The 17,648-nt window shown below is 45.5% G+C and overlaps 1 protein-coding gene across 3 annotated transcripts in view; it reads left to right on the top strand.

Annotated features, from left to right (window-relative positions):
- Positions 1-11,389: 11,389 nt before the first annotated feature.
- USP32 (ubiquitin specific peptidase 32) overlaps positions 11,390-17,648 on the top strand; it is a 62,336-nt gene continuing 56,077 nt past the window's right edge. For all 3 annotated transcript variants that reach the window (XM_069033097.1, XM_069033099.1, XM_069033101.1), the window contains exon 1: positions 11,390-11,492. In XM_069033097.1, the coding sequence (XP_068889198.1) occupies positions 11,435-11,492 (58 nt within the window). In that variant the 5' untranslated portion in view covers positions 11,390-11,434. The remainder of the gene's footprint in view (positions 11,493-17,648) is intronic.

The raw sequence follows: 17,648 nt of genomic DNA on the forward strand, positions 1-17,648 counted from the left end.
CCTTGGAAGCCTCTCCTGCTGGAAGGTGGCATAATGCAGACCACATCTCTAGAAATCTATCAGATTATCTTGCCTACCTACGACAGGAATCCTTTGAAAGGCTGTTGTAATTGGATGGGGAAAAGTCAGAGTACAAACAGATTATGCTTCTCCTATTTCTGCCTGTGTAGGAAAGGAGCCCAAGTGCCAGTCAAACACACTGTACTGAAACAGTGCACCTTGGGGAAAACTCTTCCTTTTCCCCTGACAGCTCTCCTGTGAATATTAATTTCTCTATTTGAGTGCCTTCGTCTTCCAGGAGCTGTGCAAGTGCAAACATTAACCAACTCCTCTGGTGCAGCAGCTCTTGCAGTGCAGAGTAGGCATAGAGCCAAAAAGGAAGCAGTTGTGGAGATGTTCTGTGTCTGCTGCTGGTTGTTATTTGCTGCTTTGGGCAGATTTAACATGATTACCACGTGTGATGTGATGAGTCTGGTGCATATAATATATGCAGGCATCTGATATGGTATTTATGTTCTGATAGGTCACAGGAAGGAGAGCTGATAAACACAGATAAATGTACAGGTATTCTGCATTGTACTGTACATGTGGTTTAGTTAAACATAAACCCCAAACACCATTGCCAGATGTATTACAGTAATGCCAAATACGAATTGTAATGAGGAATGTTTTCCAGCAACCTGTTCTTACCAGGAGGGTGGTGAGTGCTCCCTTTGATGGAGTGATTAATGATACTCAGCAACTGCTCGGACTGTAGGGGTGGAGGCTTTGCTAATTCCATCTGGAAATTCCTTTCCTGGTGCTTAAGGGTAATGAAGATGATCTTCTCCCTGCAGTTAACAAATCTTGTGTCAGGGGAAGGGATCTGAAAGAGAATTTGGGCCAGTTATTGTTTCTGTGTGGCATCATTAGAGAAATCTGAATGGCCAGAGGAGTTCCTTTCTGGTACCTGTTGGGAACTGCTCATTTAACCACTTGCTTGCAATTAATGTGGTATAAACACAAGTGTGATTGGTGACCAGTGGCACGGGGAAACCATAAACACATCTGCATCTCTTTTATCCACCTCTGGCAAAATCCAGTCAGGTGTGTTCTGAGTGTTCCCAGACTGGCAGACAGGCAGCCAAACCTTCCAGAGTGCCCAAAGGTACCAGTGACTCACTGCTGGTGCTGGTGTTCCCTCTCAGTAGATGTATCTTCAGGGGTTCCTGCACTATTTTATGCTTCAGCAGTTCTGTAGATGTTTGTCTTCAGCTTCTCAGCCAGCTGTTTGTGAGCTGATTGTTGCTGTTTGCTAATGTCCTATAGCTTTTATAGCTGCTTGAAGTCCTCAGGAACTGAAAGAGCATTATCAGCTTCCTCCACACTTCTTCAACTTGCAGCCTGTGAGAAACAGGATAGTTAAAGGCTTTTCTTTTTATTGTGCTTCATAAGTTTTTAGGGGTTTATGCAAATTAAAATAGGCATTATTAATAAGATGTTAATGAGCCCATCCCTTAGGTGCTGCTTATAAAATCAAATCTATAATGAGTTGGGTATCTCTTTGTATTGAAAATAAATTTGACATCTTTTGTTAATCTTTTGGATGATGAAATATGAGCTGTCTGGGTGATACCAGCCTTGGTCACTTCTTCTCCCCAATGAATCAGAGAAGTCTGGAAAATTATGAGACTGATAACACATTTTCCAGTTGGTGCTGCCTGGGGAAGGGGGCAGCAGATGGCATCTCCCCTCTCAGAGCCATGGCACCCCTAATTTCACAGCCTCCCTTGATGGCAGAGGCTCTCAGTTCTGTATCTCCTTTCTCTGCTCCTTTAGAAGATTTTGGTATCTGCCCCCAGCAATGTTCTTTGCACAGGAGTGTCTGACTGGCTGCAATTCCCAGGGAGCACATGGTGGGATGAGGCTTTGGGCATGTGATGTGTCCTGGGGTTCCATGGGGTAATGCAGTTCAGGCTCATGGCAGCATTCAGGTCTCGTCCCTCTGCTGTCACTGCTGCCCTTTGCGTGCACATCCTGCCTCTCTCCTGCCCACACCTGTGCCTCCCATCACACTGCCCCGTGCCTGACCCTGCATGCACAAAGGGTGCCTGCTGCTTGGAGTGCTTCTAAATTCCCACTTAACACTGACTTCAGTTCGTGGGTTTTCTAGAGGAACTCAAGTTTTTGTTTTTGTTTTCTTTCTATTTTGGTTTTATTAAAAGGAAAAAGCAAGGAAATTCCTGTCCAGCCTGCAGAATGTAGCTATCAAGAGAAGTGGCTTCATTTCTCTTTCTTAAAGCCTTGAGTAGCCTGTTATACTTAAGACCAAAAATGGGCAGACTTCTTTATGTGATGCTTTGGGTCTCTTGTATGATGGTGCAGGGGAGTAGCTGTAGTGAAACGTAGGCTCTGCTGAGATTGGCAGGAGGAGAAAAAAGCAGAGCATGCCATTTCATTTCTATGATGTTCTGATTCCCTCCTACCAGCCTGGAAATGCTGAGTGAGAGCCTTTGTCTGGCATATGGGGATTTGGAGAACTGTTGCTAATTACAGCAGTTGTGCTATCTTGCTTAAATGGCTTAAATAATATATTAAGTGCCTTTATGATCTCCCACAACACGCTGGAATGCAAAGAAGTGCATTTTCTGCTGTTTAGGGCAGGAGTAACTTAGAGAACATTAATCTGCACAAAAAATGGGGTTTGATGTTTTATTGCTTGTGTAACTCCCATTGGGGTCTCTAGATGCTCAGGTCCCGTTGTGCAGGGTGTTCTCCAGAGGCAGGGTGTGAATTTCCATCTTGGAAGGTGAAGTTTAATCAAAGGGAAAGACACTGTGATGGCTGCAGGGATGACATGGAAGGGTCATGGGACACTGCTGGTCAAGCATTGTGGAGTTAATGTAAGTCTCATGGTGAAGGTAAAAAGTGTGGGACCTGGAGGGGGACCACAGGAAGTCACATTCTAGCTTATTTAAGGAGTATTCCCATTGTTTTAATTAAAATTTAATTTGAAATTGGAAACAGGTTAGTAAGCATCATATCTAGAGGTGGGAGTATTCCAGGGTCCAGATTAGTACTTATCCAGAAAAAGAAAGGTATTATGTCCGCTCAGGAATCTTTTTTTTACCTCTTTTCATGTTTTTATTTAGCAAAAATTCTGTTAGTCATCTGTTTCCACCCAGGCTCCCGTGTCTCTTGCTTCTAAATCTCCAATTTCTATTTCTGCTATTGTACCTAATGTTTAGAGAAAATGTGAGAAGAGCGTGCTGTGAATATCTTGTTGCTGGATCTGGTGTGAGGAATAACTGTGGTGCAGCTGAGCAGTGCTAGCCAAAGGCTCCAGGAGCCTGGGAAGGCACATGTTGAGGGGGGACATAAACCACAAAGTGACAACGATGAAAAGATTGGCACGTTCTGACCCATAATTTGGTTTAGTTTGACATAGCTCTCTGTAAAATCACAAGTTCTGTTAGAATATGCTAGTAATTAGCAATATTTCACCTATTTGAAATTAACAGGCTCTGCAGAGTAGAAAAAAAAAGAACTACTTTTGTCTGGGTTTGGTTGCTAGTAGCTTGAAAACAGGGAGGTGAGAAAGTTGTGTCAAATCTTGAAGTATAATTTTGCAATTAAAAGACTGGAGAGAAAGTGTGATCTGAAGACCTTCAGTTTCCTCACCATGACATAAAATTAACAGCTCTCTTCATTCTCATTCTGACTTAATATTCCTGCAGAGAAGGAAGCAGAAAGAACTCCCTAGGCTGGCTTCAGTGGAATGGAGGAGCTGTTACTTAGGCAATAACAGGGTACAGGCTGGGAGGGATTTGGGTTGGCGTTAGCTGGCTAATGTCTGCACAATGATCTGGATGTTATAATGTGATATATAACTAAAGCTAAAAACAGAGAGATGCTCTCTGGGCAATAGGAAACTGTTTAAAGGCATCTCCTGATTGGTTTCCCAGAAAATTTCAAGGTCGTACATGCACCAGCTTGCAGGGATGCACAGCTGGCACCTCATCACTAAAGCCAGCAGAATCTCAACTCGAAGGCTGTTAGTGAACTGTGTGGGTAAAAATAGAAGGATAAATTGCAACTACCTGAAAGTGGAAGAAACAGCTGGGAAGTGATAAGAGAGTGAAATGAGTGAAGAAACTCTTGCCCATCATTGTGGTGTCCAAGTACTTTAAAAGAACTTCAAATTGCTCCTTCCTTGAATGTACCAATTTTCTTTTTCAAACTGTGACAATTTGGCAACCTCCATCTACCCTGAACTTATCTTCTATTGCTAAGAATCTGCTCAAGAGTCTATTCCATACTCCAGGCCTAAATTTTATTACAATGGCTGGGTCAAAAGCTTTTCTAGGAGTAGCTGGATTTTTACCCAGAGACTGAGTGCCAAAGGCTTTTATGGATCAATTAACCATATGTTTTATAAAATAAATATACATGCAAATACCTAATATAGTAGGCAAAATTCTGATTAACCCCAAATGCTTTACCTTGCTGCAAGGGCACAATTGATCCACAGAAGTAGCAAGGTAAAATGTTGTTGGACCTATGCATCCAGCAGCAATCTGTCATGTTTGGGTTTGGGAGTCCTCTGGAACACATCAACAGGCACTGAGTGTTCAGCTGAAACGACAGCAAAACAACCTGGTTATTGGTGTCCTGCAGTGGCTCACTGCTGTATGCAGGGGGTGAGGTGGCTGGAGCAGATGGCAACCCATCAGACTCTTTTAGTTGCCTTCTTGGCTTGATCAGGCAGTTTTTCACTGACTCTGATTACAGGCATGATGCCATCTTAGATAATGCCTCTTGATAAAGGACTTTAAGATCCTTAATTACTATTATTAGCCATTTGACACCATAAAATAGAGGTCTGCTGTTTTAATGCCTGTTTCACCCCTGTCTGGAGGGTGTCTGGAGGGTCCTTAACAAAAACAGGGAGGTGGAACTTCTGGAACCCGATCAGAGGTAACGTGTGCTTGCCAGCATAAAAATGTGTGTGTGTGCACACATTTGGATATGCCATTGTCCAGAGCTCTTTTACTCCATGTTGGGAGAGCACTGAACTGAGACATCAGCCTGTTGGCAGAGGCATGAAGGCTGGCAGGTTTCTCTGTTTGGGGATGTCCTTTGTTCAATGTTTGAATCGGGTGAAACCTTAATTAGCAAATAAGAAGCTTTGGCCTTTCCTTCCAAGTTCTGAAGCAGAATTAAGGGAAGTGCCAGGATGTATCAAATGACACAACAGTCCTGGCTCCGTGGCTTTTGTTTTACTCTGCTGCCCTGCTGTTTTGAGATGCGCTTCCCACTGTATCAGCTGCTGGCAGAATGTTCCCCAAGTTGGTCCGTGTTTGATGCTTTGGTGTTGCTTTCTCTGTACACAACAATCAAACTGCTGTGGTGCTGGGGACCCTGTGAGCAGCAGCCTTTGAGCTGAGAAGAAAGCAGCCCTTTCTTTGAAGGGGAGAGGTGCCCTGTGGTGCCACTGTGGCAGGTCCCTGCCCGCTGTGCACCATGCTCCGGGGGCCACGCAAGCTCCTCTTTCCACAAAGCAATTGGACCTTCCTGGAACAGAGTCAACATTAGTCACTTCTTGCAAAGCCACTCCTTTCATTTGATCTTCTGGTATTAATTATTTGCACTTCCTCTTGTCACAACACTTTTTTTTTTTTAACTGCCCTGGATGGAACTGCAGAGAGATCCTTTACCTCCATTCCAACGCCGCAGTGGTTTCTGTCTACAAGAGAGCACAGAATTGCTTTTATCAAACATATTTCTTTTCCCATTGTTTCCTGATGACAGATACTACTCTTAATCTACACAGAGACAACACTTTGAAATGGGAGATCTCTGTTCCCATCAATTGTTGGTACGTTGATAAATCATAGCATGTCTCGCTTTCTGAATGACACATGTCTGCATTACAATCTGCCTCTTTTTTGTCACAGTTTTTCAGTGCTAACAACAGCCTTGCCAAAGCTCATCTGTTCTCTTAGTGTGCACTCCAGCAGGCTGATTAATTCTGTCACACTTTCCCTGTATAAGGCATAATCAAACAGGTTGATAGAAAATCGTGAAAGATGTGATATTTTTATAAATATCCAATGCATTACACTTACCTCGTGACTGCTATTAGCTGCGGCACCTTGTTGCTCCTGGGTTGGAGGAGCATCAGCAAAGTCTGCCAGGAAAAAAAGAGTTTGTGGGCCTCAAGTGTGATTGTGCCACCCTTCCACACACAGGGAAGCCTTACTTAGGAAAATATCAAGAGCGGAGAGTGCCTTATGGTGTTTTCTTCTCTTTCAAAGCAACTGCAGGAAAAGTGGGGGATCACTTACCCACAAACCTTAAAATAGCTGTGAACGTGTGTGACGTGCCTCACTTTCCTGGGTTGTGTAGATCCCACTATTAATAACAGGAGCTGGAATTATGGATTGAGCAGTAATGTGAGCAGCACTTTGAGTGCTTTAAACATGTCACGGGCTCCCTGAACAAAAACATCCGGGGTAAGTGGCTCAGCAGAAACATTCGTTAATTCCCTCATAAAGGGGTGGGAGAATTAAACAGAGGTAGCCCCCAGCTCAAATGAGATCTGAGGGATGCTTCCACTTCCCTTGCTGCCTTTTCCAGAGCCCGGGCAGTGCTGCCCAAACCCTGTTCCCGTATCTGCCACAACCTGATATACAGGTCTGGCGTTCGGCAGGCGTGGGTGTGCAGAGCAGGGCTGTCACTCCTGCCTGCGCAGCCGTGGCTGTCACCCCCACGCTGTACTGTCACCAGAGCTCAGCCCTCCGGGACAGAGGGACGCGCTGTTCTCTCCCGTGTCCCCTCCCCGCTTGCAACTCAGCAGGAAAAGGAGGGGATGAGGTGTCCGCTGCTGCCGGGAAGCAGCAGAGAATGATGCCAGGGCAAGGGCCTGGCTGTTGGGGCAGGGCAGCTGTGTCAGGGGGTGGAGATGGGCAGCTGCTCCAACAAGTCACGAGAGTGCTGGGAAGAGGGGATCTCTAGGGCAAGTGTGAAAAGAGAAGTGCCCTCAAACTGGAAATGAGGGGAAAAATCCCAATCAATTCATTCCAAGAGTCCCCTGGCTACACCACATTGCAGCCCTGGTGAGCACTGCCTTCATTGACATGTCCCTTCAACAAAGGGGATGATTTTAATTTAATTTAAATTTTTTTAAATTAAATTTTTCATTTTCCCCTGCAGTATTCCACTACAAAGTTCATGCTGGCAATAGTGTGGGAGTACAACTTATATGACAATAATAGGAGGGACCTGGTAAGAATCTGTTCCTTTTATTTCCCCCCTAGTTCATATAAATCTGTAGCAAATGTCACCCTCTGCTTCCACTCTAAACCACTTGTTTCCTAGAAAATGTGGGATGTGATAGAAGTTTCAGTTTGCATATGTAATTCTGTTGTTCTTTGAGGAAGCCTTTTGTATTTCCCCTCTCCCCCTGATAACATCAGAATCAGACTGGCAGATGATGATTCGGGGTATTTTTCTCATTCACCAGTTCACTGTAATTCGATATGAAACCATTTAGCTCTGACCACTGCAGACCTGCAGTGACTGAATGCTTTTATTGCACCTTGCACTTTCTGCTCTTCTTACAGTGTGCTCTACTGCACTCCTGTCAGGCTGTCTGAAGCAGGAAGGGGTAAAAGTTGTCAAGTGTTTGTCCAGTGCCAAGAACAGTCCTTACAAAATTAACAATATCCCAGGGTGGGGAGACAGGTATTGGGGAAAGAGGCACAGATTTAGAAGCCAACAACAGAGCAGGGCCTCAAAGTTGCATTTTTGGCTTCTGTTTTAGTGAATGTGAGTCAGGAAATCCTAAGGCCTTACACTGCTCTTCTCAGAACTGTTTTTGAGTCGCTGCAGCAGTTCCACTGTTGTTTGGCTCATCCCTTTTGAGTTCAGGCCTTTCCACTGTGACTCCAAACACCTTCTCCTTGCAGATGCCCGCTGCAGGCTGAGTTGGAGCTGGAGTGTGTGGATTTTTCCCTGTTCCTGTAGCCTTGGACTGCAGCAGCCCTCCTGGAGCCCAACAGCTGCTGTGCTGCGAGGCTCCCGCAGCTCCTGAGCAGCAGTAAATACCTGCTTTGCCTCAGATCCTAGACAGCGATGCAGAGACACTTAAAGATATTGGCTAAGTGCTTGTGAATTAGTTTTTGATTAGCGAATAATTAAATAAATTCTAGCAATCCAAAGGCCACGTGCCCAGTTCAATTTGCATACGTAGCACTTCTCTGTGACAAGAGAGGAGCTCAGTTCCTCTAATGCAAGTCTAAATTTGCTGTATCTTAATTTGATTTACCTTTGACACAGCATTTAAATAGCAGCAACATCTATAATCTTGTACTCCCCAACAAGGCTTCACTAAAAACTTACTGCCAGATCTAATCCACGGTTAGCACACACAGCCTTATCTCTGGGTTCCTGCTTCAGTGCCTTTGAGAACATGCTTAATTTAATCTGAACAAAGCCTGCCATCAGGAGCCTCCAGCCTGGCTTTCCAATCCAGAGTATCTTTGCGATTAAATTTAGTGCAGGCCACGGTGTGTACAAGGGATCCAGTAAATGATTTTGAAGCGCTCTTTAAACAAAATTCTGCTGGTTCTTGGACACCGTCTGTGCCTCTGGGACATGAGGGATGCCACTTTAGTTGGGGTTTCTTTGAAGTGTCATACATTTTCTTTGGAAAGAGGTCTGGGTTTTTTGGTTAATATGAAATGTTAACCATTATTATGAACCATCGCTCAAATCCCTTTTCCTTCCCACAGTGGAAGGAACTCCTCACTAGAGGGTTCTGCTTCCTGATTTGCACCAAATACCCAGTCAGCTCTTTGTGACTTTAAGCTGGTGGCAGGATCTGATTTGTAATTATAATTTCAGACACTCTTTTTCATGATTTAGGTGTCATTAAACCCCCTATACTGTCTGATAATCTCTGCTGCCTGAGAGCAGGGTTTGTGTGAACTAAAAGTAGAGGTTCTGTCATGACATGAGATAAAAATGGAATAATTTTGCAAACTGTGGTGGCTGCAGGGGCATCAGGTCAGAGCTGTCCTGGCAGGGCCCCTCACTGCAGGGTGCAGATGAGCCAGGCCTGGCAGTGTTGTGTCAGGTCTCTGGTGAGCCTTGGTACTCAGGGGTTTGTTGTTGCTCTCTAGTAAGAGCCTTAGGACAAATAGTCATGGAGAAATTGGCTGGAAAACCAGAAGGAATTGGTGTGGAGCTGTCTTACCCCACCACTGTAGCTGCTTCCTGCTCTAATTGCTTTCTCTAACTGCTCTGCCAGTTTGGGGCTGGCTGTGTCCCAGTGCTGCTTGTTCCAGGCGAAACGGGACTCTGTCACTATCTTTGTAATTCAGAGGAGAAACCAAAACATTAAAATATTGTTACTGGACATGAGGTCACAGAGGAACACGACAGCAAAGTCAGGAATTACACCCCATCTCCTCAGCTGAGAGTTAATACTTTAAGAATGGGATCCATCGCAAACAGAGCATGACTCTTGGAATGCCATGGAATATTTCACTTAATCACAACATAAAACAGATTTCTCCAGCTGTTTCTGGTATTGCCAACTTGGGCTTTTGATTGACACATTGTCATGTTTGTTGAATTCATTCTCAAATGTTTTAGAAAGTTTATTTTGTATCTAAATTGAAAGCTGCTTGGTGAGGGACTATGTTGAGAAGATATATGTAAAGGTAGAGTAGGAATAGGAGGACATGTATCAAGGGAGCTTATATCCTCTTATTCCTCTGCTACCTTTACATTTACCTTTACTCTTTAAATGATAAATACATAACAAGTGGCTGATGGGGGGAAGTATATTTCCATCAATTTCATTTATATTTTTAAAAAATCACTTAAGTTCTTCCTATCATCCTTATGGTCTATATTCCAGAGAGGTAAAAAGTCCCTCATGGCTGATTTTTATGCTTGAAAATTACATGGTTTTTTTTTATATGCCACAAATCTAAGATAAAACCAATTCAGAAAAGATATAACGAGGCTTTATGAAGCTTATTTCATTTGTAGTGTGTTTGCACTTGGGTTACATGAGGAGAAATTTGGCCTTCGAGCCCGCGTCTCTGTAAGCAGCATTCCTGGCTTTGCATATCAGATATGAAATTTGTTTGGAATGTTTGCTATAAAAATACCTACGCATGAACTTACATCAGCGAGAAAGCAACTTCGGCTTGACCTTTCTGCAGCTCCGATGTGGCAAGATCATTCCGTCTGGAAACAGTAACTTAGGGAATGACTCGCAACTCGTGTTTTCACAGGCTTTGTTTCAGCGCAGGAACAATCCTTGGAACAAGCTGCCCTTAGAAATCAGTGTTTTCTTTCAAACTCCTTATTTTCTGCTCGGGAGTGACCCAGGGTAGGTTACCAGGCTTAATGTTGTAACAAAGCCATTTGGGAAATCCTCCCATTCTGTGTCAGTCCTGGGCTGAATACTAAAAGCAAACACGCTGGAGAACAGCAAAGGGCAGTGGTGGTTTTGATCCTTTTACAATTCAGCGCGTGTTACTGTTTCAGACAGTGAAAAGAGATTTTAATGGAACAGGAACCTCCTACTGTCACCCCATGCCTGCAGCCCTGCGACTTAGAGGACTTTTTGAGGAGAACCACCGTGCCCTGAGAGGTTTGAGGGGGTTGCGGGGCTGTTCCCTCTGAGAGGTTCGAGCGGGTTGAGGGGCTCATCCTGTAAGCTTTGAGACGCTGATCCCCTATGAGTTTTTTGGGGGTTGAGGAGCTGATCCCCTGTGACGTTTAAGGGCATTGAGGGGATGATCCCTGTGAGGTTTGGGGGGCTGAGGGGCTGCTCCCTGCGAGGATCGAGGGGATTGACGGGCCGTTCCCTTTGCGGTTTCAGGGCGCTGCGACTCTCACCCTCCCACAGGAGACTGGGGCTGTTCCGCCGGGGGCCCCACCGCACCACAGCCTTTCTCCTCTCCCCGGTGCACGCTACGGGAAGCGCTGACAGCTCTCGCAAGCGACACATTCTGAAGAGCCCGTGCCGGGGCAGAGCCTTGTCCTTCCTCCTCACAGCTCCCTCTTCTGCGGCCGATGGGCGAAGCCGGAGCCGGGGCACCAGGAGCCCCGGCCGCCGCTGCGCTTCCCGCCCAGCCGCCCCTGAGGGGACGCGCGACGGCGCCTCCGGGCGGGCGCCGGGAGGGGGCGGGGGGGGAGCACCCGGGGGGGGGGGGGGCGGTGGCGATGGCCAATCACAGCCCCGCCCCGTCCTCCCCGCGCCCCACGTGACGCGGCGCGCGCGCCCCACGTGACCCGCGATGGAGGCTGCTGCGGCGGGGCGGGCGCGCGGCCGCCGCCTCCTCCTCCCCCCGCCCCCCCCGGGCGGCTCCGCCCCCCCCCCGTCGGTAGCGGCTCCGGCGGGCGCCGCCGCGGCCATGGACTGAGCGGCACCATGGGCGCCAAGGAGTCCCGCATCGGCTTCCTCGGCTACGACGAGGCCCTGCGGAGGGGTGAGGGAGCGGCGGGGAAGGACGGGAGGGTGGGTGGAGGTTGGAGGCGGGGTGGGGGGGGACCCCGCGCTGCCCCCCGCCAGCGGGCGGTGAGGCGGCACCACCATGACGGACCCCGCGCGGAGGCACTTGGCGCCGTTCGGGCGCTCCCTCGGGCTCCTTCCCCGCACCCTTCGCCCCCCACCCTGTTATTGATTTATTTATTTATCTTATCTATTTATTTATTTGTCTCTCTCCCCTTATTTAACGCGGCCCCGGCAGGGCCCGGTCCCCGCTGCCGGTGCCGTCCCCTCCCGCCGGCCTCGGCCCGGCCTTCGCCTGTGGCTGGCCGGCTCTTCGCGGGCAGCCGGGATAAATCGGGAAACGCTGCCATCCCGGTGTGACAGGGCTGTCAGCTCCCGGCTCTGCCGTCCCTCCCGCTCCTCGTGTTTACTTCCCCGTGCTCGGGGATCACGCATCTGCAGCTCCGCATGGAAAGATGGATGTGGCGTGCGTGGTTCGGGGTTGATGTCGCTGTTTTAGCCCGGTTTAGGGTCCTCCCGGAGAATTTAAAGAGGAACTAGCGAAAGGAAAACATAAACAAGCTGAATGGTGAATGCTTGCAGCTGCAGGGCTCCAAGGCGACAGCAAGCTACACCCTGGAAGCTGCCTGACTCTAGAACTGATAGCCAAGTCCAAGGACAAAGAGGGACAGGAATTTTCAGCAGTAAATGGTTTGCAGGGAGGACAGGTGTTTGTAATTGTTGCCCTATTGTGCGTTCACGTGATGCAGTGCAGGTAAAGCAGCTCACCTGTTTGATATTTAAAGCCCTGATAGAATTCATAAGCTCAAGCCAATCTATGGCTGCCCTTTTTATTCCTGCTTACATGTGAGAGGCATGTCAGGAGTGATTAGGGAAAACTGGGAGGAACCCACTGCGTGTTAACTGAAAGAGAAACAAATTGATGTGAAATTGGGGGTTTTGTTAAAATATTTTCTAGTTGGTTTTTTTGTGTTTCTTTTTTTTTTTTTTTTTTCTGGTGGAGCTTCTGAGGGATGCCATGTCAGATAGGAAATGGAGCAGCGTAGTGTCAAGCAGGAGAAACAAATGTATGATTCAAAGTCACTTGCGTTACAGATTTTAAACATAACAGCCCTGAAGAATTTTCACTGCTAGTGAAAGTATAGGAAGTCTTTGAAAGCTTTGGTGCATGTATTTTTAGAAGAGCTGGAGTTATAAATGCAGCTTGGTAGAGGTGTGAAGTTAAATATATCAGGAGGCGTTTGAAATAAGCTGTTTGGTGGAAAATACAGTCATTTGGTCACGATGTATATTCCAAAGTTCCTAAATAAGAAAAAAACAAGTGTTTTGAATTTTAAAGTTAGATTTAAACTCTTACACTGCTTCAGAATCAAGGAAGTTGATCTGGATGCTTCATAATTAATAAGATTGGTCTCTTAAAAAGTTATTTGAAATTATTTCTGCGCAGTGGATATAATACTTTTCTTTGTTATTTTTTTGAATGTTTTTCTTCTCTATATGAGACATTCAATACTGTTTTTCTGTAGGAGACCAGAAAGGTTGTTTTAGGCACTCTGTTATAAATTAATGTTTTGCTAAATAACTATGTTGTTTACTTAACCAGTGAACCACTGTATGTATAAAACAGGCCAGTTATCAAAACGTTACTTGTTAGACCATTCTTACTTCCACAGAACCTTGCTGGTACTTGTGGCATTTCTGTGGACACAAACAGAGATAACAGATAAATGCAAACATTAAAAAAAGAAAGCCAAATACATTTATTTCCAGTTAGATCCACCTTCTCTAACATTGTTTCCTGGTTGTTAAATGCCGAGAAAGTTTTGTATTAGGTGATAGTGTTCAAATTTTTCAACTGGGAATTCTTCATGAGTAGTCAGTAGTGGTTACCTGTACTTGTGGTAATCATTCAGAATGCTGTGATCGTATTTTTGAGTCACCAGTTTGAATTTCAGTTGTTCAGAGTATCTGGAAAAACACTGCTTCTGTAAGCTTCAGAAAATAAGGGCGACTTTTAAGCAATTTCATTTATTGCAATTCCATTTTGGTAGTAGCTGAAGGCTGTGAAGGTGAGGGGAGTTGCAGTTAAAGGCTCACAATATAAATAACTGTAGGTAAAATGTAACTTCTGTTCAAGGAGATGAAAGTGCCAGAGCAGGCTGGTGCTGATGGCCTTTTCCACCCCTGAGCAGGAGATGGTCCTGCTGTTTTATTTTCTTCCTGCTCCTTGGCACAGGCAGCTGACACTGCTGTGGTGACGTGGCTGTGTGGATGGGGACAGTGAAGTTGTCCTGTGTCCACCAGTGCAGGTCACAGGACTCTCATCAGCCTCCCTGAGATCTGTGTCTGCCTGTGCAGCTTGGCAATGGAAAGCAAGGGATGCTATTTTAGACATCTCTTTTTATGAATTTTGCCAATTGTGGTCATCTTATTTATAGTAGCCAGAGGCACAAAGTAATGTTGCTGTGGAAAAGGTATGAGATGAGAAGTGAGGAGAGCTATTCCTGACCCCATGGACCTCCTTCTGAGGATGGATTCTTTGTGAGGAGATTAAATTCTTGGGCAGGTCGTTAGAGGTGAAGTAGGAAGTGCTTTGTTCCAAACTGAGCATAAAATTGCGGGTTATTTTATCAAACTAAATTTGTGATGGCATGAACTGGTACTGTGGCTCTTGAGCTTGTTGCTTTTTTCCCTAGACCTAAGCTCCAACAGCAATTTTCTTCCTAGGGCAGTGCTGCAAAGTCAGTTTTGGTGCCTTTTCCAATGTTTCCCTCTGATTTCCCACTCTTCTCCTACCTCTGTGTCCATCAGGCTGTCTGGGTGCTCTGGCCTTGCCTTATGCCATGGAGATGGTGCTCTAAAGCCTGCCTTATCTTTTAGTTCTCCTGCTGCCAGTCTTGACACCCAGTTCCTTAAAGGGCTGTCTTTGGGCCGATAAAACTTTATAGAAGGAAGAACTTTTTATCACTATTGTATTAGCTCCAGCACAGCAGCTCCTGTACTGTGTATGCACTGTTGTATATAGAATATTTTAATAAGAATTCTCCAGGAAAGAGATGCCTACATGGTACTGGTGGCCAGTTTATTTCAAATCCCTAAGGACTGTATTTTCCAGTGGCTGTTAATGTGTTCTGCTTCAGTAACTTTCAGAGGATAATCGTAGACTGAGCATAAATTTATGTATGTACTTGTGAATTATGAAACCGTAGAATCTGTAGTCAAAGTTTCTGTGAATGCTACTTAGAGCAGGTGTAATTCAGGCCATTTCCAGCTAAATTATCTATGCTAACTATTGAGTCAGGGAACCACTTAAAAGAAATGTCAGTTAATAGTCACAGATCTGTCAAATTTGGGCCGGAGAGGAAGGAAGAGTTTTCCTTCTGCTCAAAGCAAGATAAAATTTTTGTTTCATATGTGCAGGATGGAAGAAGGGGAGCTGCCACAACATCAGCATGGTCAGTGAGCATAGAATTTGGAGAAATGGGTGACTGCTGATAAATCCATTTCATTGTGTTTGGTCTTGTGCACAGTGATCTCTGAGAAAAAGAGCAAAATGAAAGCACAGAAATAGTGCTGTTGTTGGAAAACATACACGCAGTTAAAATGCCAGCTAACAGTGAAGCAAAACTTTCAGGTGTATCAATTGCACAGGTTTTGCCTCTAGAGAGCTCATGGAATAGTGGTTTTTGAAGGCAGTTTTCTCCCCTGGTTGTCTGTCCCTGAGATGGTACCAACTGGAGAACACCAAGCCCATCAAAGTAACAAAAACCCGCTCTAATCCACGAGAAGGTTGGCTAGCGTGTGCCAGTAATGACTAATGTTGTGTGATGGGCAGAGGATAAATCTTGCTAATGACCTTTTGTGTCTTGATTGAATTTGAAAAATAGCTACATTTGTTTTATTTAAATCAAGGCAAATATATCTGGTGTCTGATCATTAACATCCTCAAGCGTACAGATGTCATAAATCTGACAAAAGGATGATGGAAAACTTGTGCAAATATATAATCATCTATTTGAGGCTGTCGATCTCAGCCTGGTGACAAATCCATGGACTCAGCCCTTGAGCCCATGGAAAACTGCTTTTTTATTACTCCAGATTATGAAATTAACTTTTTAAATCCCAGACATCTTTTTAGGAAAAACTATCAGGGAACCATTTTAGTGGTTTATTCTCTTCTTTCTATATTCCACAAAGGCGATTGCTCTGCTTTGTTTTCTCTCATATCTGAAAACCAGAGCTTGACCACGATAGGGAGGTGAAGGTTCTTCAGGATATGTTGTTTTCTAAGGGTATAAACCTGTATCTTTCTGAGCCTTGAGTTCCAGAGGCATGTGGTGAAAGTGCCTAGAAGTCTCATAGCCTTTTTTTTAGCTACCAGAATGAATAGAATCCACTGTGGAGACAGTCTAGATTCTATAGTGAGGCTTGTTATATCAGCCAGTATTTGATGGCTTCAGGGCTCTGTCATATGATGAAAGCAGGTATGAATGCAGAGCTTCACACTTCCTGTTTATAAAGCTGCAGAGCTACAAGTGGCCGCTCAAATTGACAGAGCAGTAATTATTTCACAACTCTGGCATTCAGTCGTGGTGCTTGTTTTGGGAGGGCACCTCAGTAGTCTCTGCTGAGCATGTACTACAAGGCACGAGTGACGTGGGGAATTCCACTGAAACTTCCACGAACTGATGAGAAGATGCTTCTTAGAATCACAGAGTGGTTTGGGTTGGAAGGGGCCTCAAAGATCACCTTGTTCCACCCTCCTGCCATGGGCACCTTCCGTGACACCAGGTTGCTCCAACCTGGCCTTGGACACTTCCAGGGATGGGACAGCCACAGCTTCTCTGGGCACCCTGTGCCAGGGCTGCCCCACTCTCACAGGGAGGAATTTCTTCCTCATATTCAGTATAAGCCCACTCTCTGTCAGTGTGAAGCCATTCCTCCTTGTCCTGACACTCTGGGCTCTTGTAAAAAGTCTCTCTCCGTGTTTCTTATCAGCTCCTTCAGGTACTGGAGGGCTGCAGTTAGGTCATTCCAAAGCTTCTCTTCTCCAGGCTGAACAATTCTCTCATCCTTTCCTCCCAGCAGAGCTGCTCCATCCCTCTGATCATCCCGGTGCCTCCTCCTCTGGACTCCAGCAGCTCCAAGTGGAGCTGCACCTCCTTCTGGAGTTGCACCTCAGGGTGGAGGCAGCTCTGCAGGTGGGGTCTCACCTGAGAGGGCAGAGGGGCACAATGCCCCCTTTCCTGCTGCCCACACTGTGGGATCAGCCCAGGACACAGGACATGTCCAGCCTCTCCCTTGCACCAGCACCCCCAAACCTTTCTCCCTACAACTGCACTTGATCTGTTGGAAGAGAGTTGGTTTTTAATCTGTAATTCTTCAGCTGCTAAATTGCAGCCACCACTTTCTCCTTTACCTCAGGTTCCAATTTTAGAGAAGTGAACTCAGGGGGTTTCAACCTCTTGCTTAGAACTACCCAAGTTATTTCCTATTGGAAATGAGGAACATGGTGTAGTAAACTCAGCTAACGGTAACTTTCCTTTCCTGAGATACCTTTTGTGGTCTTTAGAGGCTCTTCACGAAATGCCAGTTGAAAACTTACAAATTAGGGGTAAATATTGCCACCTGCTTGGGCTTCTGGGAGTGCTGTGGTTCTGTGGGAGATGATTGCATCCTTTTAGTAGGTTTTTAGTAATTCTTAGATGGTTCCCAAGCACAGTAGAAACTTGGTGATTGCTCAAATGCTGGATGTGCAGAGGGTGATGCAAGTCTGAGAAAAGAGGATTTAAGAATGTAGGTGTTCCATAAATAAGAAAAAGTTGATCATCTTAAAGGCAAAAACCCTCAAAAAGTTGAATTATGATTCAGTAAGTGTTGGGAATTCTCTGGTTTCTCACTTCTCAGGTGAATCATGTCTCTAAATATGAGCAGGCTCACAATATTAGCTGCAGTTTTGTCCTGTCAGCGTGTTACTGGAGATTCCAATCAAAGCAGTCAGGAAAGCTGCCAGGGGAGTTTAAATAGATATCATTCCAGCCATGGGGCTGGAGGTCACAGGATAAGCTGAACAAATCCTTACTTTGAGTGTTAAATATCTTGATATGAGTGAAAAGACCACTATCAGGCTATT

This window comes from Aphelocoma coerulescens, chromosome 19 (genome assembly GCF_041296385.1).
Source record: "Aphelocoma coerulescens isolate FSJ_1873_10779 chromosome 19, UR_Acoe_1.0, whole genome shotgun sequence".
Taxonomy (NCBI): Eukaryota; Metazoa; Chordata; class Aves; order Passeriformes; family Corvidae; genus Aphelocoma; species Aphelocoma coerulescens.